Raw genomic sequence first — 27,600 nt, 5'->3', positions numbered from 1 at the left:
TGTGCCACGCTGCCTGCCAAGAAAAACTGCTCTGTGTCCCAATCTCTGGCAGAAGGCTGAAGGAGACCCCCAGGGCTGGAAGTAGCTGTGGTGGGAATAGCCCAGCCAGCCAAGCGTCCTACCACAATTCTGTCAGCAGCCTTCGGTGGGACAGTGATTGAAATTTTTGAATCAACCTTCTTAAGGCAAAGTGCTCAGAAACAGGCACACTGGACTTTCCTTACTTTAAATGAGTTAATTATTTTCTAGGGCACATGCTGAACTTTCAGACAGGAAGAGGTAAGTCAGAAACGTGCAGGAGAGCTTGTCTCCCTTCTTGCAGTAGAGCACTCCCAGGCAGGTAGATGAAACATTTGCATCACCATCCCGCCCTGAAATACTTTCATCTGCCTGTTCCCAAGGCACCATTTGCATAAAAAGCAATCTATAGGAGACCTGCTCAAACAATCTTGCCTCTGCATCAGAAATATAGTTTCATTTTTTCTCAAATGAGCAAAGCACCTTTATATGCTAAACCATTTTCAAGTAGGAGGTATCCCAATAAAACATTAAAGGCATTTTAATAGGAGGGCAGCCGACTAGAATTTTAACTACTATCCACAGAGCAAAGTGTGTGCAGAGAAGCAAAATATACAGAAGCACAGGGTAGAATATTCAGTCACCTTTTTAAGCAACTCCTGTATCAGAGAGACCTGAAAATCTTACACAACCTGCTCTTATGATAATTGACTAAAAAATAAGAACCAAAGAAAGCACTCACAAAACATCATCAAGAGACTTAAATAAAACATTATGCATAAAAAGAAGTATTGCTGTATGTTTTCTTCTTGTTTGGTTTGGGTTTTTTTTAACTGTCCTTCCCCATTAGCTGTTTCTTTGGCCACCTCTGCCCATCAGCCTCCCACTCCTGCTTTTGCTTGCACAGGGGCAAGCCCGGAGCAATGCAGTCAATCCTTCCTGCATTTCCTTCATTGCGACAGAGATCAGAAGCTGGCCCCAAAATACCAACCAGACTTAGACACTCACTGTGGTTATGGGGAGAGGAATTTGGAACTCCCTGACACAACCAGTGCTCTTTGGCACTAACAGCATGGCAGAAACACAAATAAAGGGCAGAATGAGACTTGCAGGGGAAATACCCCTTTGGACATTTTCTAACAGTCAAACACCAGTCTCAGCTTTCTTGATACAGCCTTGGTAACATTTGTATAGGATGAACTAGGGCATTCTTCTCTCAGTCATCTGCCCTGTGCCTAGGATACAATTTTTTAAATGACCGCAGTGATCAAACAAAACATTAGCGGGGCCAGACTAAGTCCAACACCAAATACTTCCTCAAACTCCCTGCAATTTATTCTGTTTGCAGCCAAGGAAACTTAGAAATTCATTCTCACTCATGCTTTTGGATGGCTATTCTGCATCACCAGTGGTGATTTGAAAATTTGCTGTTATTTCCTGCAGCTCAGACCTCGATCTGCATGAACAATCCACAGTTGTGGTGTTAATTTTCTTACATCAAACTTAGGAAGTGTGTGAACAAGACGTTATTCCTTTGGTGTGTGCAAATGTCAAGACTGGTGTCTACTGTATGTGAAGTGCTTAAACCCATTTCAGCTGAATAACTGTGCAACAAGGACCAGCTTTCTGTATATTCCCAGACAATACTTTAGCTGGCTGAACTTTATTTTGCTCTGAGCTGCAAAATTAGGGTCATGTAAGAACTATATGTAGTGGCACACAAGTAACATCTGCCTTTATTAACAGGAGTATTATATTTCTCCTAATTGCCCTTCTGCGACACCTCATAATTTCTCCTGGCACAGTAACCTATATAAACTTGCACAGAGCACTGCTCTACCTCCCCCCTAGCCAAACCACCCCTGGCACAGGAATGAAGAATTAACACTTTCTGCTTTCTCCTACTATCAAGATCAAGTGAAACATTGCCTTGGATTTCAAAACAGTGCCAGCGCCTGTTTTTGCACATTTTCCTGGAGAATTCATTTCAAAAGAGCTTTTCAGTTCTGACTTTTTCTCTCTTTCCTACGCTCGGCAATGGCTGCAGCTCTGTGCCAGGCAGGGCGTCGCAGCAGACCTGCCTGCCACCTGGCAGCCCTCCCCACAGCATCCTCCGCACCAAGCCACCCTCCTTCCCACCACAACGAACAAAGGCACGATTGTGCCTGCACCAAGCAGCAGGCCTTGGGTTTGAGCCATCGGTCCCCTGGGGAATGCACCCAGTCCCTCCCAGCTCCTGAGACATGCAGAGCTGAGTTCCCTCCCTGCATCCCCAGGGCCTCCCACCACGCAGTAACTGTGACTTTTCTGTAAACTGGCAGCTGCCCAGTGTGGTATCGGCTACCCCGGATCCGGGTGACTTGCCTGTGTGCCTGAAAACACAGGCTATGATTTTGTGCTTGCAAGCGCATCACGTTTCTTTGGCAAGCTGCAACACCTGTGCCAAAGCAAAGCAGGGGAGATACAGGAAAAGGAGAAGCAACAGGCAGGTATCCTCTTGAACAGCAACACTCCTTTCTCCTAAATATTAGCACTCCTAGATATGTCTAGGTATGAGGGGCTTTTAATTTTTAGAAAAGGTTTTCTTACCAGGTTTTTTCTCATTGACGATAAACTTAATTGCAAGCAGTTTGACAGGGAGACCGTCAGCGCAGCTTCAGCTTCCCATTCACACCACAGAGAAGATACACAGCAGTGTGCTCAAGCAAGAACATTTTTCCTGATGAAATATAACCACTGGAGCACTTTGGCTGAGGACAGACTCTTTGATACAACCCTGTGTATTCATAGAGGCTGGCCAAACCCCAGTAGTATCTCTTGGCACAGCAGGTGTTTCTTTGCTCCTTGCTCTCAGTTTCTAGTGACGCTGCTTAAATGCTTTCCCTCTTGCATACATTTTCTTAGACCATATTTCCAATTTTGTTGCTGTCTGTGCCTCTCTCTCACCTGCTGTTTGCTGACTGAAGACAGCTGTGTGCACATGGTTAAACAATACCCTGGGAAATCCCACCAAAGCTCCCTGCTTTCAGCTCCTCTGTGAGCAGTTCAAATCCACAGCTCACATACTGAACAAGTCTTTTTTTTCAATCTGCCTAGCTCTGTGTTTGTTGCATTTATTCATAACAGAAGGGCAGCCATTTCTTTCACCAGTTTCAGTCAGTTTTAACCCAACCCATAATACCATCATTGTAGTCAGCTTGCTGAGAGCTGGAAAAATTAGACATACCTGTTTGTAATGAATGCTGATAATTACACAACACACTAACAACAAAGCTCTCTGCTAGATCCAATCTCTCCCTCAATTTGAAGACATTAACATTGATAATTACATACAGTGGAAGCTCAGAGGCACTAAGCAAGTTCACCTCCTCAGTACTCATTATAAAAGACAGTACCGGAGCACAGAAACTTACATTCTAGGAGGAAAAAGATATACAATATCTCTTCTACAGATGAGGACTGGGATACAGAAATAACCAGTCCACCAAAGATGTAATAAAGAGTGCATAGGGTAGAGCTGGAACCGAGTTACGATAAATACTTGCCAGTAGCTTTGGCACTGAGCCACCTTTCTAAGGCAAACTCTGAGACAAAACTGAAAGATTTTGTGAGGATGTACAGGATCCACACATTCCATCTCTATGTGTAATTCCTTCTGAAGAGCAGTTTCTAATCTCCTAGTTTATGACATATGAGTCTCCACGAGTAATTGAGCTTTTTTATCTGTCTGTCCATGAGATGAAAGTATTTGTAGCCTCTGTGAGGGAGAATGCACCATAGGCAGCGGCATTCACATCCAGAGGCTCTGTTTGGGGGTGTGGGGGGCAACATCTTAAATAAGCTTATTTCAGGGTTCCTGATTTTCTGTTGTTATTGGTCCCTGAAAGTGTGATTCACAGAGAGATGCTTTTTGATCTAGGTTACTATAGCTGGGAGAACAAAGCCATGACCTTCCAAACCTTAACAGCTTTGCCACTCTTTTTTTTTTCCTTTTCCCTAATACTGAGCAGATATTGTACTTGCGCTAGACCAGAACATGAAAATTCTCCTGTCCAGCATTTAATTTGATTTTTATCTCCATTTCCACAGGACTGTACTTTGTCAATTCCACTAACCTTTATAATATAAAGCTAATATAATGTATAGAAATGCAGATATCTTTTAAAATGATTGCTGCTTTCCACACTCATCATCTGCAGTGGGATGAGGTGTCACACTGCATATCACATCACCTACAATTACAAATATGTATCAATACATTCACAAGGCAGCAGCATATGAAAAGCCTGGAGAATACAGAAACAGAGCTGTAATGCGGACCTGACTTCTGTGCTCATTTTACACACTGCCTTGCAAAAACCCTACATGCTTTAGGTCCCTCGGGCAGACACTGGTCAGCCCACCTGCCCTAACTGCATACAAGTCCCAGTGCGGTCTCTGGAGATGTGCAGGGAGGTTTTCTGGGTATAAAGCTGCTCCTTTCTGCTGTGAGCAGAAAGAACTGGTGGGAAGTGCTAGGTGTCTCCATCCCCTCATGATGAGATCATTTGATAAGGCAGAAGACATGATTTGTAAGCGCTGCTCAGCCCAAGAAAGACTGAACTTAGTCCTTCTATGCTGAAGACACTCTCTGACCCCGGGTCTTTAAGGAATGTGGGGGAATGCCTTCACCTTTCTCTCTATGTGTCGCTGTGCACAGGGATGCAGCTTGAGGACTTGAGCACCACAGCAAAGTCTGGCTTTTCCTCAGGAGCAGGTTGTCTTGTCCTGCCACCTCACTAACCCATCAGAGAGAGGGAGACACAGCCCAGCCTTCGGGCCACCCCAGAGCAGTCACACCGTTCGGGTGCCTGCCTGCCTGAACTGTGACAGCTCTGGGGAGTGAGAGGTACCTGTCTCTTGTCTAACAGGTGCTTTTAGGTATGAATAAGTGACTACAGTAAGTGCCAAGGAAATTTCAAATGCAGTATAGAGGCACCTTGCGGTGCAAGAAACAGACAGACTGGGTTATTGTCTGAGCCTTAGGCTTTGGGCACCTAAGTGTCGATTTAAGCAGGCTGGATCCTGCACAGAGGTAACACCTTATTAAGTGTTCATGTTCCTTTCCAGGTCTTTTCATAACTCCTCGTCTAACAGCTCTCCCTGCTGAGGTTCCTCTCCTCCTAGCGCAATAGCACTGAAAACATAGACCTGGTCAGAACATTTTTGAAGTGGTATTTAGTCAAATATCCCACTACATCAAAGATGAATCATCTCAGAGGAACATGAACATTTCAAGAGTTTCTCTTGTGTCCAAAATAAAAACTCCCAATTGAATACCTGAGGTCTTTGATCTCAAACTAGGCATTTCAATGCAGCTCTTTCACAAAGGCATTTGAAAGGGGCTGCTTTGTATTTTGTTCTCACAAGAGATACAGAGACTTCAAGAACCTCAAGAACTTTCCATGAGGTGGCACGGCTGTTCCTCATCCAGATCAACTTTAACACTTCACAGGAGAGGGGCTCAGGTGGGCGCGTTCACATCAACCACATTGGTTATTCAAGAGTGACTGGAAGCATGACCCATGTTCTCCTCTTTGTTTTCCTTAAAAAAATTGCAATAAAATAAAGTAATAATTCACTGAGCATTTTGCCTAATTCTCCTAAAAAGCCAAAAGAAAAAAATATCCCTGTATTAAAACATGTTTCATGATTACAAAGTGTCCGGGAACTTCTTGTGCCAATTTCTCTTCCTACACATCTCCCATTAGTCTTTAAATAGCTTATTTCAAGCTTTTATATAAAGAATAGTCTAGCTTGGTTTATGTCTTTTAAAAAGACACTTAGTAGACATTTTGTGCAAGTAATTATTGAAGTTGCAATAGAAGAAAAAAAAAAGGCTATCTTCTAACTCCATTACTGTACATTAATATTTCTTTCCTGGCATTTACTGTCAGGACTCAGTTTTCCTTACGGTCAATCTAGTTCACACAACTTAGTCTCTCATTGGATGGGAACTCTTCAGACTAAGGAATATCCCACAGTCTTTCTGTTGCATGACGGTTCCCACCACTTTAGGTGTCTGTTTTATCAATCATAAGAACTATAGACTATTCTGAAAAATAAATTATTTGCCTTGGAAACTGGTATGATTAGAGTCGAAAGTGTGAATAAGATTCAGAAAATGTTGCCTTTGAGTGATGTGCACTCTCAGGAGCAAAGAAAGAATTTCCATTTTCCATCTACCTTTCAGCCTTTTGCATTTTTTGAGTGTAATTACATTTGCTATCAGGACAGAGTGTAGGTCGATGCCACAATTTTTTCCTTTTAAACAGGTCTCTTGTTATTCTTCTGCCAGGTAGACTCTCGTGTTACTCTCCCAGTCCCTCATTACATTGCAGCCAGTTCATATGGTTATAAGAAATTACTGTCAGGGTAATGAAAGTGTTTCATTTCAAGTCTCCTGAACTTACTCATCTACTGAGTCATCAACAGCTTTGTGCGTGCTTGTATCCAAGTGACCTTCTAAAGGGAATGAATGACAAGTTGGATTATTTCAGCCCCAAAGGGCAAAGCTAGATTCCAAGAGAAAATTAATTCTAGTTTCAAGTCAAAGATGATGCACAGATAGGTTCTTTTGTATCTCATATGTTGTTGATTTATTGTAAAAAGATTTCACACTCAAAGTAGTGGGTTAATTGTATTTTTACTTGAGGATAGGGAAACAAAATGAGAGGAAAGAATTGATAAGAAATTATCAAAACAACTAAAGACAAATATTTTTACTTGAGAAAAAAAGAAGGTCGGACTTAAACAAATTGGTACAATTTGATGGCCTCTCCCTTCCCCTTTAGCACTCCTGTGTGTAAAGTCCTCTTTGGGCTCTCAGGCAGGAGACACCTAAGGAGAGCATTTCTGGAAAAATGAATCTTTTCCCTTTGTTCTGCCACTGTTGAGGTGTCCTGGCCTCTCAGTTCCCATTACCAGATGCACACACGTACTCTAACATGTGTGCAGGGAGAGGGACCTCTTGTAGTTCAGTAACACCATAGCCAAGGTGAGAGCATCTGCCTACAGAAGGGAGTCATGCAGCTCGGGCACCACTACAATGGGCCAGAGAGAGCTCTGAGCCTGCTGAGCAGACTCAGATCAAGCTGCAGCAGTGGGTCTCACATTTGCAGGTGCTCCAGCCCCACACCTGGAGCTGCCCCAGCTGGAAGCACTACAGAAGAGTGATTTCTACATCCCCCTTCAGTTCAGATAGCACAGCATATTTATGTATGCGTACACAAGCAGAAGGGATTACTGGGAAAGATGCTTAGCAAATATCTGAGAAGAACTGTCAGATAAAGGCTTCATCATTTTCAGTACCCTCAAAAAACCTGCATTAAAACAAAGAAATGGATGGATGTCACTGACTGAAGGACTCAATTCCAGCTGTGAAATACAAGAAGGCAGCAACTGAAAAGCTGCTGGAAGTTTTTGAGGTTTTTCACGCTGCCAAGAGCTGAGGTGAATACTTTAATGTGTCATAGTTTTCAAAGCAAAGGGATAATTCCCATTCACAATACCACTTTTGATAGAATACGGTCAGCCTAAAGGGGGAAAATGTAAAGGATACCCATGTGATAATTCTGATTGGAGGGACTGAGATTAAAATTAAAAAGTGAAAATGAACAATAATGTACAAAAAGGCAGGTATCTGCCCCAAAACAGCAACAAACAGTACCTTCTTCAAGTGTAAGATCTTTGCAGCAGGGGCATTGTGTTCAATGTTTATGCAACAGGTAGCAAGGTTATAATCCATGTGCAGTGCTCCTAGTGCCGCCTCAACTAGTATCATAACTAGTTAAGCAGCATGGCTGGAGTCTAACTTTGGCAAGTCTGCAAAGTGAAAGAAATTGTTAGGTTCAGTAGAAGACAGTCCAGTTCCTGTAGAACACTACTTCCAAGCCCCTGAGAAATGCTGCTGTTATTTCACCTGATCAAAGGACCTTGCTTTCAGGAGGAAAGAGCAGGTGAATAATTCTACCCCCACCTGAAGTGGAGTGATGCCATTAGAAACAGCGAAATTTCTCCTCCTCCATGAACAGATGCAAAGTGAGATTCCTGGGAAGGAAGCAGCTCAAAGGCTGCGCTACCTCCTTTGCTTAAGCTCCAACATCAGGGGCAAGCTGTTTCAACATGATGAATTGAAAAATATTACCAGAATCTTCCAGTCTAGAAGGTGCAAAAAGCAACTATGCAGCAAAGGAAGACTTTTATATCCTCAATTTAGGTGTCAGTACTTGACTTCTTACTCTCATCGAGGACATTACTCACCAAAAAAAAAAAGTCTCTGCACTGCAAGGAAGTACTATGGACAGAAGTTCCACCTGTCCATCAGTGAGGCGCAGTGTCTAATACATAACTTGTCCTTCCCTCTCACTCCCATGGACCAGTGCAAACTTCTGGTTATTTGTAAGATTACAGATCATGCCATAAGCAGAAGCCATTCATGACAAACAGCTCAGGCGCTTGACTTCTCCAGAACAGTTAGGTGTTGATTTTTGCTCTAGCTCCAGCAGATTAGTGATTAACTGGAAGCTATTCAGCGTTCCAGTGCCAAGGTGGGTAGAAAGCACCAAACAAGGTCTTGTGAACATCTTTTCTCTCTGTTATTGAAACAAAAAATTGCATGTCCAGGATAACTGACAATTCATTCCGGTGACTTCGTTTCTGGCTCTTTTTTTTTAAGTCACAGGTTAGTGGTATTTGATGTTAGTACTACAGTGCATGTTTCTCCATTTAAAGATGTCAGAGAGTTCTGCCAAAGCAGAGCTCAAACTCAGAGGGCTGAAACTCAGGAGGAAATTCAGGCACATATTCACATAACACTGTCTCCAGCTTCTGGCAATTGGGTCCAGCAGGAGCTGAGCAAAAGTAGATGCACCAGATGCACTCCACCACGCCGCGTTAAGCACGGGCCTGCCTGTGACCTCAGGATCAGTTGTTCAGGGTCTGACCAGGGAAATCCCAGTTTCTTTGTTCTCCAGCTGTCTCATTCTCTCTTTGGCAGAAGGAGACTGCTCCCTCTGCAACAATGCTTGTGACTTTGTGAGATGTAGATACAGGTTTTTCAAAACCGCACAAAAGATTCAGATGGTTGAAACACAAGGGGAGAAGTCAGACCTCGTGAGAATTACTCTTCCTCCTGCCACTAGCTCGCTGCTCCTGTCTTGTAAGCAGCCTTTGCCTCAGTTCCTCTCTCACAACTCTAGGCAAGTCTGAGGGCTCCATTTGTCTTCCAGGGATGTTTTAAGATGTAATGGACATTTTATTATATAGTACCATAAGCCTTTTGGATGAAAGGACCGATGTAAACTCAAAGAATTCACTAATGAAAACCATTAATAATAGATGTAATTACAGAGCTTTTGTAATGATTCAACAGCTTCAGAATATTTCAATGTCTGCATTACCCATTTATGATTTTAAAACAAAGGAAGATAAAGGAATTTTTACGTAAATCTGTGAAAGAGATCAATTCTACATGATTATTAAAAAAGTAAGAATTTCTTCTGGTGAAAAAAACAAATCCAGAAAGTGAGGAAAAAAGGAAGGGGAACAAATCTTTAAGGCATGGTACCAATTTCTAGGTCATAAAAAAGCCTCTCAGAAATATGCACAGTTTAAGACTGGGAGGAGGGAGCGTTACAGCTAGCTCTAAAAGAGTCAAAACCAGACACAGATTAAAGCACTGAATATCACAAGAAAAAAAATTCATTAACATTAAAAACAGAACACCAGAGAAGAAAATGGATGAAATAGCAAAACGAGATTGTTTCTAATGGAAAATAAGAAGAAAACAGGAAAGGTAACATAAACCAAATAACACATAATCAGAGAACTTTATATCCCATTTTATATTCCTCTGTACATCATTGCATTTTTCTTACATACAGATGTTGAGCGTTCAACAATATGAATATGTGCAGCAGTATCACTTCTCCTTAGAATCTTCCAGGTGTGGTTTCCTTGACTCTTCCAAATTATTTCTTCCTTTGAGATGAAGAGGTTTTAATTTTTCTAACCACTGTACACAGAGTCAAGTCTTACTATATAAACATCTAGCAGTATCTGGTATCAAGAACTGAACAACAAATTGGTCCTTTTCTTCTTCTCCATCACCTTTCCTGGCACCACAACCATTACATATTCCCTGAAAAATCAGAGCTCTTTAGAGAATGAACAACCCCCCAACACAGATTTCTCACAACAAACCTCTAAGAAACAAGGTTTTCACAGTATATTCCCTGCCTTTCTTGTCAGGGCCCATCGTATATTCTAGGTAGATTTTTCACCTCTGTTGATGCATCCTGAAAGTAGCAGTAAAACGTAAGAAAGAACAAGAAGGGCAGGAGTCACAAAAGCATTAACTTTGCAAATAATAAAACAATAGCTTCAACCAGAATTCAGTGCTGCAGTCTTTGACTTCAACAAAAACCTGTGTTAAAATTACAAAACCAGGCCTCAGTAATGCTAAACCTTCAGCAGACAATGTTACTAATCACTAGAAATCCAACAGGTCTTAGTTTGCTAAAAAAAGTCTAATTTTGCCCTACTTAATATTTGGAAGGTTTTAAAATTAACACTAGTATATAATGACTCCCCCAAGATTTTACAAAACGTCACTATCTGTTGCTTGTATTCAACACAAGTATTCACTAGAGAAACATAAGTTGATATGCTTGCTTGATGTTCACAAAGCATTTCGAAGATGAAAAGTATCATGTGTGAAACATTAAGCTAGTCTGACCATCTTCTCATTACACTACAGATAGACAATCTGTCAGAACAAGAAAAACAAGACACAAAGCTGGTCTGGTGAGGATCCTGTTTTGCCTTTGAAAAAATGTTAAAATAATTGATAGTTTCAATAATAGTTTCAAAGTATTAAGCATTCCTTTGCTCAATGCTTCAAAGGGGTCCCCAAATACCTAGAAATATAACTATTTTCCTTTTCATGTTTGATAGGAAAAGGTATTTAAAAGACTCTTAAAAATACAAATAAAGAGATCTATCCACTTTTTGATTCAACTTTATCTAAAATTAAAAAAGAAATTTGAGTGCCTTACTTGTCCCCTTGTAATGAAAAGCCTCACAAAAAGACTCTGATGTGGAACTAATTTGCATTCTGAATGTGCTGAATGGACTACAGAGACTATAGTAACCTTTGGAGAATCTTTGCTGTGTTAAAAAAGTAATTCATATTCTATCTCCTTCTACAGAAAATGAAAGGTTTAAAGCCATAAATCAGACAAAACAAACAAACCTTTCATGGTATATTATGAGCTCCAGGTCTCCTGTGTACTTACTCAAATTTCGGTAACTCCTCGTCCAGTTTTAAGCACAGTAAATTTGGGCCCCTTGACAAACCTCTTATCACTATTTTATTTAAGTATTGCTACACACAGAAGCATGTTTCAAGGAGAGAGGCATTGAGAAACAACTTTGAACTTGTTTTTCTCCTCCTTACCCCCTCCCCCATACCATCAAATGGATGATAGGGGTTTTTATTATTTGAAACTCCCATAATTTCCAGCTTGGCTAACTGACTTTTAGCTTACACGACCGTGCACATACATCTTCACATTTCTTTAATTCCTATGTTGGAACTCACTAGCCCATCTCAACAGGCTTTAACAGGATGGTCAAAGTCCCAAACAGAATTAAGTTCCTGCTCACCCCATGAAAACAAAGGGCTAGGGGAGAGAAGCATCCTCTAAAAACCCCTGTTGAGAAATTGGGAACAACATACACCTGTCCCATGTGAGAGAGAGCAAGCCTTTCTAAAGGCTCAGCTCATAAAAGGTGTCTGTCAGATACCAGAATTCCCTTAGTTTCATGTTCCTGTTCATGGGGTTCTTCATTAGAGGGCAATAAAGTTAGCTTTAAAAGCAGCAAAACAGTAGTTTGATAACAATTCCTTATCCCCACCCTGCAGCATCATTAAAATTATCTGACTCTTACCCATGCAAGCTGTCTCTCTTTCTTTGTTTTCCTTTGTCCTTATAACAGCTCTGCCAGTCCTACGTATGCCGTATTGCTTCTCCATATCCCCAAATCTCTGACTGCTCTGCCCTTTTGTTTCCCACTGCACAAGCTCCTCTGCAGACCTGAGGTAAAGGCATCATCCATTACCATCTCCTATGGAGACACTAGCTCCTTTGACATGCTTTGCAGATCTCCAACTCCGAAGAGTGCTGTGCAAGGTGAAGTTTGTCCTCCTGCCTTGGAAGACCAGCAGCTGTTTGTGCAAGAGACACATGGCTTCACACTTTCCACCTCCCATGGTTAGGGTTGTGGTGGAGCTGTGTTAACCCTTTCTCAAACACACCCAGTATAGCACTACTCCAAGCACTTGAATGGACAATCTAGTTATTAGAATTTGCTAACTGGAGGTATGGGTTGGAGCTGGAGATATCCACCAGTCTTATTATCACCAGCTGAGGTGAAATGCTTTCAAACCTCCCTTGACTGCTGACAACTGACATCAAAGAGGACAAAATGACATAATAAATACACAAGCCTTCAGAAACCCATGACTATATTATGTTAACACAACAGAAACAAAGAGCTACATACTGGGCACACAGAAAGGTGTCACATTTAAGTTTGTTTCTGTTATCCAGCTGTATAGCTCAGAGGATCCATCTGAACTTCAAATACCCAAGTCACTGATTCAGGGAGGCAGTACTCACAAAAGTGGGAAACTAGAGCAACTCAGCATTATTAGTTCAAATTATTTGGTTTAAAGGGATATTTTACACAGAAGAATATTTGTCTTGAGAGGAAAGGAGGAATTGTGAACATGTACGCTTTGTGCTCTGGGATTGCACCAACACTATTATCCTAGAATCAGAGGGGAAAAAAGGGCTGGGAGAGGCCATCCCCTTGCCCAAAGGTATGATCAGCTAGATCTAGACTATTCCTGAATGATGTTTATCTAACCTGCTTTATCTATTTGCTTTCAGAAATACCCATGACCTACCCCAGCAATCTAGCTCAATGCTTCAGTACGTGACTTGTTCTCTTCACAGCGCACGGGAAGGACAGGCTATTCCCTATGTCTTAGCAACAGTCTTTTACCTGCAGGTTTCTTTGTGCTTCCCACTTCTCTTTTTGCAACTGGATATGCTCCACTCTTTCTACTTTTTTCCATCTACACTTCCCATGTTTTTCATTGCTCTGCTCTGAATTTTACGAGTTCAGATCTGCTAATTGCAGTGTCCAAAACCAGACACGGGAATTCTTCTTTGGGGCTTGTAAGATTTCTGTTGAACCATTTGCTATAAGCATTTTTCAGGCATTTCTTTCTTTTATCAGTCCCTCTGTGACACTGCCTTTTTCCCCACCAGATCACACTACCTGCCATTGCAGCCCTGCCCTCTCTCCAGCCTCCTTAACCCCCCACCCTGCCACTTAGGTCAGCAATTAAACCCTATTTTTTTCTCCTTTTCGCAGGCAGAACAAACCCAGGTACCCAAGCCCCTCCTGCCGTTACATGCTCCAGAACTAAGACCACCACTGTGTCTTTCCTCTGGCCTCTCTCAGGAGGAGACCCCTTTACTGGGGTCCCCAAACTGCGCGCTGAATTGCAGATGTGGTCACAGGGGAGATGAACAAAGGGTAGTGAACATTTCCCTCAAACCCGTTCCTGACTTGCTGGCTACGCTCATGAGCCGGGGGCGTTCAGAAGTGCGTGCCGTGCCCGCAGGCCCCTGCTTCCCTGCAGGTGCCCAGGCAGGGCGCTCCCTGCCCTTGGCTTCAGCTTCCACCCCAGGGTGACACTCACTGCTGCCGTTCCATCCTGGGCACTTGCCCTGCTCCGTACCCGCAGCCAGCAGCTACCGCTCACCTCAAGATGGCTTACACGGCTGGGGAGTCTCGCCTGCTCCCCGGGTAGGTGAGGGCAGGAGGGGGCACCCATTACCCTCACGTCCCGAAGGCCGGGTGTGCTGACTTTATGAGGAACCACATTTTATTTTGTCTACCCATCTGCTGTGTGTGTTTTTGAAGTAAGACTGAAGATCCTCAGGGCCGAGACCATCTCAAGGCACTTGGCTACAGTGTTACAATAACAAAAATTGTAAGAGTAAATACAGTATTTCAGTATTACTGGAAATAGAATGTGAAGGGTCCAGCTGGAAGAGAATGCCATTTTCCAGATTGCCAGTTCATCAGCCTCTCACTCAACCCCTCTTTCTCTGTTCTCAGAAACCAGTTAAATCCATCATTCAGGTCTTCAGCGCAATGACTGGCCCAAGCCCAAACCTGGGGCTTGACTCCACTGTCCCTGGGCTGAGCCACCGAAGGAGTGTGGCTGCTCCGGGATGGTGCTGACCCCCGCATGTGAGAGCCTGGGACAGGCCTTTCCCTGTGGAAGGAATGCAGTCAGGCTGTGCAGACTGGGCAGCACTGAACTCCAGAAAACCTTCCATCTGGCTGTAGCAGGGATAAACACCATCACCTTGATAGAAAGGTATTTCCAACACTCCTCTGCCATAGCCATTACAGGTTCTGTAATATAGAAAGCAGACAAGCAAGCAAGGAAAAAGAAAAAGAAAAGAAAAAAAAGAAAAAAAGAAAAAGAAAAAGAAAAAGAAAAAGAAAAAGAAAAAGAAAAAGAAAAAGAAAAAGAAAAAGAAAAAGAAAAAGAAAAAGAAAAAGAAAAAGAAAAAGAAAAAAAAGGCGAGGAGCTTAATTGTTTTTTCCCCGAAAAATAAGCAGAGATCCCAAGTGGTCCGTAAAAGCTTTCAGTATTATATACTAATTTTACATGGGAGGCAGTCAGACTACAACCCACAAGGACACTGTTTTCAATAGGAATTAGAAGTCAGGCACCAAATTACCTTTGAAGACCTGGGCTTTAATTACTGCTGTTACAGAAAGCAGTGTAAAACCTGCTGACAAATATCTGATGCCTGGCAGGAGTTTTGCAGACACTCAGCAATGCCTGCCTCTGCTCTAAGGAACACATGATGTAAGACTGAAGGGAAAAAAAAAGGAGTGAAGTAGAAGCTGAGCAATGTCAGCTTGCATTGCTGAGTAAGAACAGACCTGTTAAATGTAAACACATTGAAATACTAAGGAAAGTCACAGACCCCTATCAGCTACCTAGAGATCTACAAATCCCTAGCAGATTAGATCACACATTTTGGGATCAAAGCCGACATCTTAGTCACGTCACAGGAGTTTGTGTAGATGCTTTACTGCTCATCCAGTTCCTCCACTATGTTAGCAATGTGCTTTTGCTTACTGTGAAACTGTGGCAAAGGGCTTAGATCGGTACCAGATTAACAGGGCTAATTTACTGTGTAGTTAGTTTGCATTGTGTCCTGAAAATAGCTGTGTGTTGTTTTGACATTTTAATTTCAGTGAAAACACAGACTGGCAGGAAAAAAAACCCCAAGTCTGTCATCCTGGTAATGCTTCACATTGGGGTTGTTTACTGGTAGCACTTTGCAAGAGGGCACACCTTACAGAAGCCTGAGAATTTTGGAATGCAGGCAATGACTAATTCCAGCATGAAAAAATCTGCTACATTACATGTAGTTTTCTGTTAGTTACCTGAAACAGGAAAGATAACAGATAAAGAAAGCAGTGAAAACAGACTTAAAAAGGTATATGAAAATACTATTGGAAACTTACAAAAGACACTAAATGCCAGCAAGTTTTAGAAAACATACAAAAAAATGTGTAGATAGTGGATAAATGACAGCAAATGTCATCATCAGTAGCTACATGACAGCAAATGTCATCAGCATGTCTCATAGTGATGCCATCACACCTTTGCATTACTCTCACAGTCCTGCTGAAGGGCTTTCCTTGCTCATTATTCAAAAATTTCTTCGTACTTAAGCATTAAAACACTGAAACTGTCATGTTTGCACAAAGCCTTCATCAAGTCTATATTCTATATCGTATTTTATGATTCTGTGAAGTCCATCTTCATGCTGTTAACGTGCCTCAGACTGTCTTCTCAACTAAACAGCTAGCAGCTAATCTGCTTGCAGAAGAAATTCTACCTGACTCCTAAAACAATGAGGGTACTCAAAACACGGTTTCTACCCATTTTACAATTGTTCAATAATCCTTCCTGTTATGGCTCTAAATATTATTAGCTGTATGTACTCAATCAGTTTTGAATCCTACTAGCCTAATCAATCAGACAATATGCATTTCTTATTGTAGTCTGGTCTATATACCCCTCCAGTCTCAAAGTTCAGTCTTACCCCTTAAAAACCATTTGAATTTTATACAATACATAGTAGACAAAATATACAGCTTTTGTCATGTAAAGTTTACATATTTCAGTATAATGAACAGAGACTTTTAAGTCCAGATTATGCACACTAAACAATCTGAAAAAAAGTCCACGCTGTGTTTTCAGTGACAGTTGTTGAAAAGAGGGAAGCAGAACAATTGCTTTACAGAGGCATTGCTTCCTTTAATAATTTGTGCCACATAAAGAATACTTTCCATGCTAGGTCATTCAAGAGAGATTTTGGTGGAATGTGATCATTCAGTTTATGCAGCAAAATCAAGCTACCACAATTTAATTCTGCTGTGTGCTCAATTTTTACATTGTGCACCCATCAGTTGTTAAAGCAACGCTCCTGCTAAGCTGAAAGCATAAAAGAGTTTCAGGTTGCTTCTGAAAAGCTTGAAAATGTTTTATTCATGTATTTGTAGCACGTATATTGCAGGAAGTATTGCTGGATTCAAGAGAGAATTGAATGAGCCTTCACAGATGAGATTTTGTTAGTTGAGGATTTTGGTTGGGCTGTATAAAATGGATGATGTTTTTTCTTCAGCTCCAGGTCATTCATTCCGGACATTTTGATGAAGACTAAACCAGAGCAATTATGCATTCATGAGCAGGATGCTGAGGGCTTCACTTGGAAAAATGAAGGCTGATAACCAAAGTAAGGATCAAGTATCTTTCCCAAGGCTACTGCATAATGATGAAAACATCACGTCTTAAAGTACGTGCTGCAAAACAAAGCCTAGTGCTGCTTTTAAACTGCTGCGGATAAAATAATGGATTTAAAATAACCAGCCTCTTCATCTGCTGGAGCACAGTAGACCAGTACAGTGCATAAAATGTAATGTGTACTCTGTAACGAAGAGCTTTGTGCTGCTAAGCGGCAGAGCTGACAGATCCTATTTCAAAGTTATCTTTAATGCAAAAACAATTGTATCCATTACAACAAAATTGCTGCATGATAAAGCCTGCTACCTCAATCATTTCAGTCTCGTATTAGAAATCAAATCCCTGTGAAGCCTGAATGCACACAAAATGCAAATCACTCCAGACTGCCTCCAATATATGCATGTTTATATACATCCTGGCTTTCAGATACAAGGTGTCATTGTGAGCTCTGCTGCAGGGGCGGTGTAATCCGAGTGCAGGGAAATGCTGACTCGGAAATACACACGGCAAAGAGCCTAGCCCTGCAACTGTTTCTTCTCATGAGCCCTTACAGGTCAACGAGCTGCATAAGAACTGCTCTCAAGGGAAATGACTCTATATGAAATATTGTACTAATGACATTAGAGAGTATGCTACTGTCTCAAGCTAGCTTGAGAGCATTTGCATTGTACAGGCAAATCCTAAACGTTGGAGGGATTAAGCTAAAAGCTGAGAATGGCTTGTCAAAATAGTCCCAAGTTCATTTGAAAAGTAATTTATTGAGACGTTAATAATGTCACATCTCCGTAGACATAGTGGGGTTATCCTTCGCACAACAAAGCAGCACCATGCACGCTGCATACAGAGAACAGCTTGGCATACGTTATTTCATCCTGCTGAAAACAAGGAAGCCACTAGCAGAAGCTTATGGGTTTAACAGCATTGGATCTGGCCCAAAATACTTCACTTAGTGGAGATTTTTGTTGAATGAAAGCTGTTCATTCAAAGTCCCTGTGGCTTCTAAACCAGCTGAAAAACTGCAACGTGAAAAAACTTAAGGGCTATTCAGAATATGATGTTGTGAAAAAAGGAACAGTAGGCTGCACACAAACTGTAAGTGCTCATTTTAGGCTTTTTCATTCAAATAATAGCACTATACTTTATTCAGGACATATGTGGCTAGCATGTTTACAACAAAAGCTGCACCATCCATCAAACAGAAGCAGAATTGTTTCAGAGTCATCACAATGTATGCTATCCAGACACACTCCAGCTGGACAGATTTGTGAAAGTGAGAGGTGTAGGTAAAAGCTGGTCCCAGCCTTCATAGGTGTAATTTAAAAAAATTAAATAGTTATGAAGTGCATAGGCTCCATTCTCTTCCCTTCCCTCCCACCTTCCCATGTCGTTAAATAAATCCATCATGTCCTCTTTGCCTGTGTGGATTTCTTCATCACTGATTCCATTGTTCTGTGATGGAGTGGAACAGAACAAAGGTTACCAGATCATTTTTCTGAATCACTCATCTGGTCTGATGAAAACTCAGAAAATCAAGTGACTTAGATGCTATTAAAAAAGCAAACTGGTCCCATTTCTTCAAAAACAACAAAGCAGCCCCCAAAAGAAAACAAAAGAGCATGCCGCCAATTAAGCCAGCCATCCCAATCCACTTGAATAGTTAGCATAAACTTGATTTCCAAATACTTCATCTATTTTACTGGTACATCGAAGAATTAAGGCCCATTGTTGCAGCCTTTCTCATTCTGTCTCTTTTTGGAGAGCACCTCTGTTTTCAGTGGGTTTTGGGGTTTTTTTTGTTTTGTTTTTTTTTTTTTTTTAAAGATGCATAGCCATGTGGTTTATCTTCATGCTTTCTTCTAGGGCATTCAGAAACAAACTAAATGAGGGATCAATGTGCTTTGATACTCCCTGCACATTCCAAGAGTTATTCAAATGGGAGCTTTGATAAACTCATCCTGCTCTTCAGATTTGCTCAGCCCACTGGAAAACTAAAGGAACACAATCAGAAGCCTGCTGTGCTGCATTCCCTCCAGAGCCTTGGGAGGCCTCTCCAGGGGCCTCTCCCACTGAAAACTGCAGACCCTCCTCAGCATGCCTAAGTAGCTAGGTGTTTTAAAACACATTTCTCACTGTCTAGGGAATAAATAGAATTGCTCTGAATATTGTTAGGCCTTTAAGAGTTATTAGAAAGGAGCATACCTGAAAAAAAAAAACAAAAAAAAACATCGAAGACCACTTTGGAATGTCGTGAACTGTAAATGCTTTTGAATACTTATCCAGTTATTTTTTGCCTTTCAACAACATATTGCACAAATTCCTACCTCTTCCAGCCTCTGTCCTTCATCAAGCATGGAAAAACTTGTATTATTATTAGGATATTCTTATTATACTAGTGTAGTCTGCAGGACTCAAACCTCAAGCAGTTAATTCACATACTTGATAACCAGAAGCTAAAGGACACCTTTGGCCATTACAAGGAAAATAACTCATTGCCACAGTAAGAAATAAAGGGAAACTGAGTAAGAACTGTTTGTATAAAATTAAAGCATAGTAATACTTTGAAAGGGAAGAGGCTGTAATAAGTATGGAAAACTTAGTACAGTTACTAAAGATGTTAATCAAGTCTCACTCACTGGTTTCAGAGTAGCATCCAGACTCCCTGTGTCACCAGACCTTACAAAGAAATAAAACTAATTACACTTCAGCATTTCTAGACCTTAAGGTTTTTAATCACATATACTGTCTTGCTTAACAGTTCATTCACTTTATGCAGGCAAGTTACAAGTTTTTGTAGAAGTGTCTGGAAGTGCATCTAGAATGCATTGCCTGTCCACTGTTTTATTTACAGGTTTTCCCAAATGAAAATCAGTAGCTAATAAATCAAAGCATAATTACACAAACACAAAAATACAATCATTAACATTTTACTGAGTACAAATGATAAGCATAAGGAAATGTCCATGTACACTCACTGACATGAATTTGTGTTAGTTTGTGATTAATAGATGATACTCTGAATTGGTGGTAATGTAACCAAAAGACAGATGTATATTTAAAAAAAATTGAGAGCCACCCATGTTTGACATGATATACAGAGATAAATATCTATACACAGTGATATGATCATGTATACTCACATGCGATCATATCAACATTATTTTTATTTCTCCCGACAAGATATTATCATCAAGGTAGTTGAACCTCCTCAACAAAGCTTGCTTTGATCAAGTACCAGATACTATTATCTAAACTGTAGGATGATACAGAAACAATCTGTGCAAGTGTAGCAATTTTGATTCAGAAAAATTTTAAAAAAGTAGTATTTACAAAGATTTCAAATTCAGTGATTAAGACTCCGGTCTTCATATTCCAAACACCTGATCATTTAATTTCTTATTTTTGGTCGTTTGCTCTCCTCTCCCCATTCCTTCTCCTCATTAGAAGTATTAGCCCATGTTTAAAGTAAACTATCACAATTAAAACTCTTCAAAAAAACCCCAAAGAGTAAGTTATTCACATTGTGCCAAAAAAAAAAAAAAAAAAAAAAAAAAAAAAAAAAAAAAAGAAAAGCAGCACTAGAGCATTACTCAAAAGATTCCAAGATTCCATAAATCCTTCATAATTAAGGAAAGTTCCAGAAGCAAGAAGAACTTATATGACTTGTAGAACTTGGGAGGAGAAATAGGGAAAGAGGAAACTTCTATCTCTTGACTTTTTTTTGTTTTGTCTGAACTAAATTTACAAAAACCTCCTGGTACTTTTCCCAATGTTGCCACACCTCCTTTCTCTGGCACATATGGTTTAATATACAAACAATTTAAATAAAAAGTCAAATTCAAGTTCCCACCATAAATAATTCAACTCTTAAGAAAACTGGTGGGGTTTAGCTATTTCAAAACTAGCCCTGCCTGGCTAGCTATTTGGTTAGGACTCAGAAGTTAAATAAGAGGATTCTTACAAAAATTTAGTATTCTAGCCTTGTAACAATTTAAGTAAAATCTAGAAGAAACCCTTTCCACTGACATTGTTTCTTCTGCATGCATCCTACTACCCATAGGTTAGAACCACATAGCCTGTGCGAGAAACAGAACCATTTGAGCTTTTCTGTGTTTTCTAGTAGTTCTATGAGCCTGTTGACTTTAATGAATTTAAATGGAAAATAAAGTCTCTTCAAGTCCTTATTCCAAGATAAACCCTCTAGCCTTTTTTCTTGGTGGTGTCACTATCCATACATATTATAAGATACAGCATTTCTTCTCAGCTTTAAATCAGGGGTTGTCAATACTGTCTCTTTTTGCTTCCATCTTGTTTTTTGAATTCCAACTCATTTGGTGAAAGAGGTCATCATTTTATCTCCTTGAAGTCGGTCTTCTCACACTGGTCAGCTTTGGAAAGACAGAATACTGAGTGCTTCTCTAGGTCAGACTGGTACTAAACTGAGTATGGAGTAGAACCAAGCTGGTTTGATGCGGAGTTTGGACTGATTTGTTTTCATGCTGGGTTGGAGATCTAGCCATCTCAGATGGTTCAGGAAACTGGGTGGGGAGTGGTAGCCATTTCCATGCCAGAGTCTCTTAACAGCAAAAATACAGAAGAGAAACTGAGAGAATGAAAAGAAGACTTGTGGTTGAGTGAAGGGAATTTCCATGTCCCTGAGGGGTGGTATTGTTCACTGAATTTGTGACAGCTGACAGAGAAGTGGAACTTGAATTGTTTGAAGGTGTTGGATTTGTTCCATTGGGATCACAGTAGATCTAGAATGCAAGGGGGAGGGGAAGAAAGAGTAACAAAAAAGGGGGTTTGTCTTTTTTCATTTTTAGTTCAGAAGACAAGTTAGTAGTAATGAACAATGCGTAGCACCAGTCAGTCACAATATTCAGATATGATACATGCAATTGCTCTCATGGCGTAGTTAAGGACAAAGACATATTGAATTGCACACACAGGATTCATTAAAGAAATAAATTAACATTTTTCTAAATGTTTTTATGTTGTTACATAGTTATCACTTTATCAAAACCCTGCACTAAAACTAAAGTTAGAATAGAGGTAGCTTTGGAAAAAGCTCACACCAAAAAAGACGTGTATATGTAAAACTATGCAAAGGAATACCTTACAATCAGAAAAAGAAAACCCAAAACTAAGACAACTGCACAAATTCATTGGCTTTGCATACTAAGCCGCAAACAGAAATATGAGTAAACAATGGTGATTAATCTATTGATACTGTTTCTGGGGCTGGTTTGGGGATCCCTTTCAAGCAATGGTGAGGCTTATGTGAGCAGACTTAGTATTTCAGCCTCTCTCATACTCTTGCTGTGGTAGTACTGAACTGCAGAACTTAGAACAATGGAACTGCACGGATTAAATCATAACCTATCAGCATGCTAGAACATACAAAGAAGAAATGCAGTAGAGAAACCATATAGTATTAGCAAATTAAACAAATGCTGAGAGAAAGCAATACAAAAATACTCCCCCCAACTCTGCATTATAGGGATAAAGCATGAAATTGTGCAAACTATGTAACTTCAGTATCAAGCTATTTCCTACACATGCACAGGAAAACTTTCAGAGCTAAGCTAACATGGTCTTCAAGTAAAAAAAAAAAAACACACACACACACACGCATGCAATTCATCAGGATTAAAAAAACAAGGGCAAGAATCACATAACTGTTTCTCAAAAATGACCGTAATATAACAAGCTTGGCTTCAACTCTGTGGCAACAAGTTATATTGTACCAGAGCATTTTGGTAAGCTCTAGTAAGAGAGAGCAGTTAGTTCAATAAATAATACTCTCCATAAAAGGTGTCTTTATCTTACACTTTTAGTGTTGCTGGGAAAATTAATTTTCTTTAGCTGAAAAAATTATAGCCTCTCAATCCTGAAGCCATGAAGTCAATGTTATATTTATTAGAAAATTGCATGAGTGTGTTCTTTAATTACTTTCTACAGAAAAAACTTATCATAAAATATCAGGTTGGTGTAAAGCTTCTGGTAGGTAGGGTTCTTGGCAACCAGCAACATGCTGGAAGCAATCTAGGACTGCAGGATAAAAATTGCAGTGTGGAAGTTTCTGTTGAAATCAGTCCGAAAGTGATCAATAATGAATTGCAGAGTTAATAACCTACAGCTGGATACAAGGCAAGTCCCAGCCTGCCCCAGAATTTTTCTAGTCTTCACACAGAGTCTCCACTGCTGTTTCACATTTGGTTATACATTCTTAAAGTTTTCTTAGCCTTAAACAGAAAGCCTAGTTCCTGGATTTTTTTTTTTTTTCTCTTTTTTCATGTGTGGAATAGGAAAGGCTTAGAGCCAAGTTCTACAACATCACGGTAGATAGGACCCCGGACAGATCTTAACATGCATGTGACAAATACTGGTAACTCACAGGGTCTGATCCTGTTCTCATCACTGATAAGGGCAGGACTCCACTGAGGGGAGTGGAGAAGGGATAACTCTCTACCTCACAAACAAGGCAGGGAGGGGAATATTTAAAACGGTCTCCAGCAATCCTCTTGCTGTTTATTTTTACGATATTGTGTTATTGACCCTTTTCAAAAGGCAGCGTTTAGGAACAACGCATCCATCCGAGAGCCTCACTTGGCTTAGCTGCATTCGTTACCCTGGCACCACGGGTACGGCTCGGCCAGCACAGCACCGAGTCCGATGTCCTTTTGCTTCAAGCCCCCAGATCTCCCGCTGCCGCCACGGGCCGCGCCCACGGCCTCGCCGCTTCGGGGGTCCCGGACCGGGGTCCCGGTGCCCTCCCGCAGCCGGCTCGGGGTCGCCCCTCTTCCCAGCGGGGGAGCGCTCCGCCGCTGCTCGCACCGCGGCTCTCCCCGAGGGAAAGGAAGGCGAACTCCGACTTTTTTTTGTTTTCTTTTAATTCGACCAGAGTAACCCACGGCACCGGCACTGCCGTCCCGGGGAGCTGGGCCCACACCCGCCCGGTCCCCCGGAGGGCGGCGGGCCGAGCCCACCCGCAGGCGGCGCGGCCCCTCCCCAGCCGGGGCTGCCCGGGCTCGCTTCTCTCACACCCCCACCGCCCCGGGGAGGAGGCGCCGCCCGCCACCCACGGCTGCCCGGCGAGGCGCCGCGGCGGGCTGCGAGGCGGAGGCAGCACCCCTCGGGGCCACCCGCCCCACGGCCCCGCAGGAGAAGCCTGTCCCTCCCGAGGCGACCGCCGCGGGCGCGGGGCTGCTGCGGGAGGTCTCGGCGGAGCTGCTCTCCCGCCTCTCGCTCTCGGGCCGGCAGCGGGGAGGCGCCGAGCCGCTCCGGGGCTCACCTGCGTGGGTAGGAGGAGGGCCAGGAGCAGGAGCCCCAAGCCGAGCCGTGCCGCCAGCGCCGTTCCCATGCCCGTCTGCTACTGCCCCGCTGCTACCGCTGCACCTGCCGCTGTGGCTGCGGGCGAAAGGGATGCGCCGCTCGGCCGCGCCCGGCCTTTTTATGGCAGCGCGGGCTGCCGTGACGCCCCGCCGCGCCTTCCCCCTCCTCCTCCCCACACCTCTGCTCCCGCCCTCCGCCCGCCGCCCCCGCGGCCCCGAGGGCTCCGCTTCCCCTCCCCAGCGCCGGGCCGGGCCGCGGGGGCAGCTCCTGCGGGGCCGCGCTGCCGGCGCCGCGCTCGGGTCCCGCTGGCTGCTCGGCGGCGTGCCCGGGCGCTTTGTCTCCCCTCGGTTAGGGCTTACGGGCGGTGGTGCCTTTGTCTGGTGCCGGCGGCGTGTGCGGGCATCGAGGGGCTGGCACGGCGCTGCAGAGGTTGCGTTGCAGTGACTCCGGAGAAACGTGTTTGTAAAAGCATAAGACTTTTTTATCCTCGCCGCCCCCGCCCCCCCCCCCCAAAAAAAAACAAAATAAAAAAAAAAATGAGTGAGTGAAGGAAAGGTAAAGGCTCTAAGTATTTCCGAATGAAGGGAACAGCAGATAAAAGGCCGAGGAGTTGAGATCCCGCCTTGCTCGGAGCTGCTTTACCACTAGTGCTAGGACTTCAGGCTGCAGGTTGCCATTTCAAGCAGTCTCTGGATCTAAATATTTGATCATTACCATTATTTCTTAAAGAGTAACAAACCTGTGGAACAGAAGGTTCTTCCAGCTGCAGCCTCTTTGTAGGTAAGGTTCCATCTCTGGCACAGTAAATACAGTAGTTATGTGGCATCTCCACCCTCAACAGACCAGGACAGTCGGCTGTGCCAGCACCTCACCGAGTTGGTCAGGCATCTCAGTGCACAAAGTAACAAAAATGGTCTGTGTCCACTTTAGAGTCCACTCTTTTTAGAGACACTGATGTGCTGATTTCATTGTGACAGTTATTTCCATTGAAAAGAAGAGGAAGATGTTCTGTTAGCTCAAACTAATAAATGGATTTCAAAACCGGGTACATTCATGTTTACCTCAGAGCAAAGTGTGAGGAGGTGTCCGAGCTCAGTGCTGCATAACTTGTTGGCCATCTCCAGGGGCAGGACAGCTCTTCTGAGGGCACTGCTAGAACTCGGTCCCAAAGCACAAGAAACATGGAGAGACATGCTGCAGACCCAGATGCTGGGTTGTGTTGGGCAAAGATGTATCATTCTAAATCCATCCCCACATTATTTGCTTCAGAATGCCTGACAAAGCTGTAGTTACTTTGTTTTTGCAGGAATAAAGGTATTTGGTAAACTGTACCACCCAAGACACCAATCCTTATTCTATACCAAGGTGGAGGACCTTCTGAGAGCTACACCAGGTCCAAAGCACTAAGTAACATTTCCCTGTTTTTTTAATAAATCCTTGATCACAGTCAAATTCCAGTTCCTAACTATTAGAGGCATAGTCTATCTATAGAGTAACTATGGCAATAGTCATCGATCTGAGGATCTTATGTCTTTGAGTATTCACTGGTTGTCTGCTGAAAGCTGGTTGCCAGAAGATGGGTTTATCATTATTATAGAGATGTAAGAAGAGAAAAAAAGGAAACTGTGATGGACTTAAAACAAGAGAGGTGTGACAAAGCTGAAAACATTCCTGTCACTACTTTTCCTTGCAAAGAATTCCCTTTAGTTGTCACAGTTAAATGAAATCACAAATGGGAGGGAAGGTCACCTTTTCACTCAGTAGGCATGGCTAACGCTACAGAAAAGTGAAATTCCCTGTGAGAGAAGTCATGTGAATCGTAGCAATAAAATGAGGGCTCACACTATTCTGATGCCAGACCCCCTGGAGGAGATGCAAAAGGAAGGGAATCCAGTTAGGGCTCTACGATAGCCAAAGCAAAGAATATTCTAGTGTAAAGCTGACAGAGATGGTTTCCATTATAATCTTTCCCACCTTGTTTGGGAGAAAACGAAGTGATACAGCTGTTGCATGATCCCATGGGGATCAAAGCTAGCTGTTTCAGGTTAAAGCAGCAGCTGAGACATGTTAATGTCAAATCTGGGACAGATGAAAATGAGGGAACAACTATCAGATGGCTTTTCCCGTTCTCTCTACCCAGTGCACCTTAGCTGAGGTCTGGAACTGCACCTGTAAAAAATAAGGATGATGCACGGTTCTTGTAAGGTGACATGAACCAACACAGCATTATACAACTGCTAATTATTATTATGTAGTGTTAGCATTTTAACAAGTTTCAGCGAAAATGGGGATATCTTGCTAAAAATATTATTAACTCTGTTCCTTTCTATTTAAAAATAAATTAAAATGCAGAGGTTTTAAAACATTTGGCAGAAATTATAAATGGCTGAAACTATAAAACTATGTTAAATGTATGTTCTGAGGCCAAAAAACATGCCTTTCTGAAATATTCCTGACATACTAAAGCAAATAAGGAAACGTACTAGCAGCACAAGAGAAGCACTAAAAATATTTTATGCCCAAGGTTTTCTTCGAAACTTTTGTCATTGGAAATTATAATTTTAATGCCTATGTTCCACTAGATTCCTACAACTAACTCTCCCCATTCAGGAAAGCTGCAATAGTCTTGATTCCTCCTGAACACATAAATCACCTGTGGTCCCAATTCCAAAATCTTTACTTTTTTGCAGCTGACATCTATAATGAAGTCTGCAAAAGATGTATCTGAGCAAGAGACCAGAACCCAATATACGGATTTTTCTATGAGGCAAGAAGCACTGTAATTGAGTTGAGAACTGTACAAAGTGAAGCACTGCTATCTGGTGGCCAAAAGGCACTTCTGATTTTTTCTGTCAGAAAATACAATATACTCTCTCAACCAAACATACCTTGATAGTGTGCTCTAAGAGCTTTCATGTTGCTGAGATACAGTGTTAAATATTATTGTTAAATCCCCATTGTTCTGCTTTCTTTTTTTTTTTTTTTCCTAGGTCAGAATAGTACTCAGCACCTCTCCCAGTTAAATGCATAATATCTGATGAGAAAGCTTAACAAAGAGAAGAGAGAAAACTACTTTGATCTTTTGAGTTAAATGTAAGTTCATCCATATATTCCACCAGTGACTTTTAAGTTTATTGAACTTTACAATAAGCATAACTTACAGTCTAGTGTTCAGAAGCAAAACTTGTGCTGTTTTGTATAATGCATTATCAAATAAGATCAGCTAAAATGACTGGTAGAAAAAGAAAGTTAGCCATCTATAAAAGGAAGGAGAGAAATAGTCTCTAAGACAC

The 27,600-nt window shown here is 41.9% G+C and overlaps 1 protein-coding gene across 1 annotated transcript; it reads right to left on the bottom strand.

Annotated features, from left to right (window-relative positions):
• Positions 1 to 19,797: 19,797 nt before the first annotated feature.
• On the bottom strand, positions 19,798 to 24,763 carry CD24 (CD24 molecule). Its single transcript, XM_080389836.1, has 2 exons — positions 24,267 to 24,763; positions 19,798 to 21,729 (listed from the first exon to the last, which is right to left on the bottom strand). Exons 1-2 carry the CDS (start codon positions 24,333 to 24,335, stop codon positions 21,550 to 21,552), a joined length of 249 nt encoding a protein of 82 aa, XP_080245962.1. The 5' UTR covers positions 24,336 to 24,763; the 3' UTR covers positions 19,798 to 21,549.
• Between the last annotated feature and the right edge of the window lie 2,837 nt (positions 24,764 to 27,600).

This window comes from Falco punctatus (assembly GCF_963210335.1).
Source record: "Falco punctatus genome assembly, chromosome: 5".
In the NCBI taxonomy this organism is placed as follows: Eukaryota; Metazoa; Chordata; class Aves; order Falconiformes; family Falconidae; genus Falco; species Falco punctatus.
The sequence above is the reverse complement of the archived record's forward strand: the minus strand, read 5'-3'. Positions and strand labels throughout refer to the sequence as shown.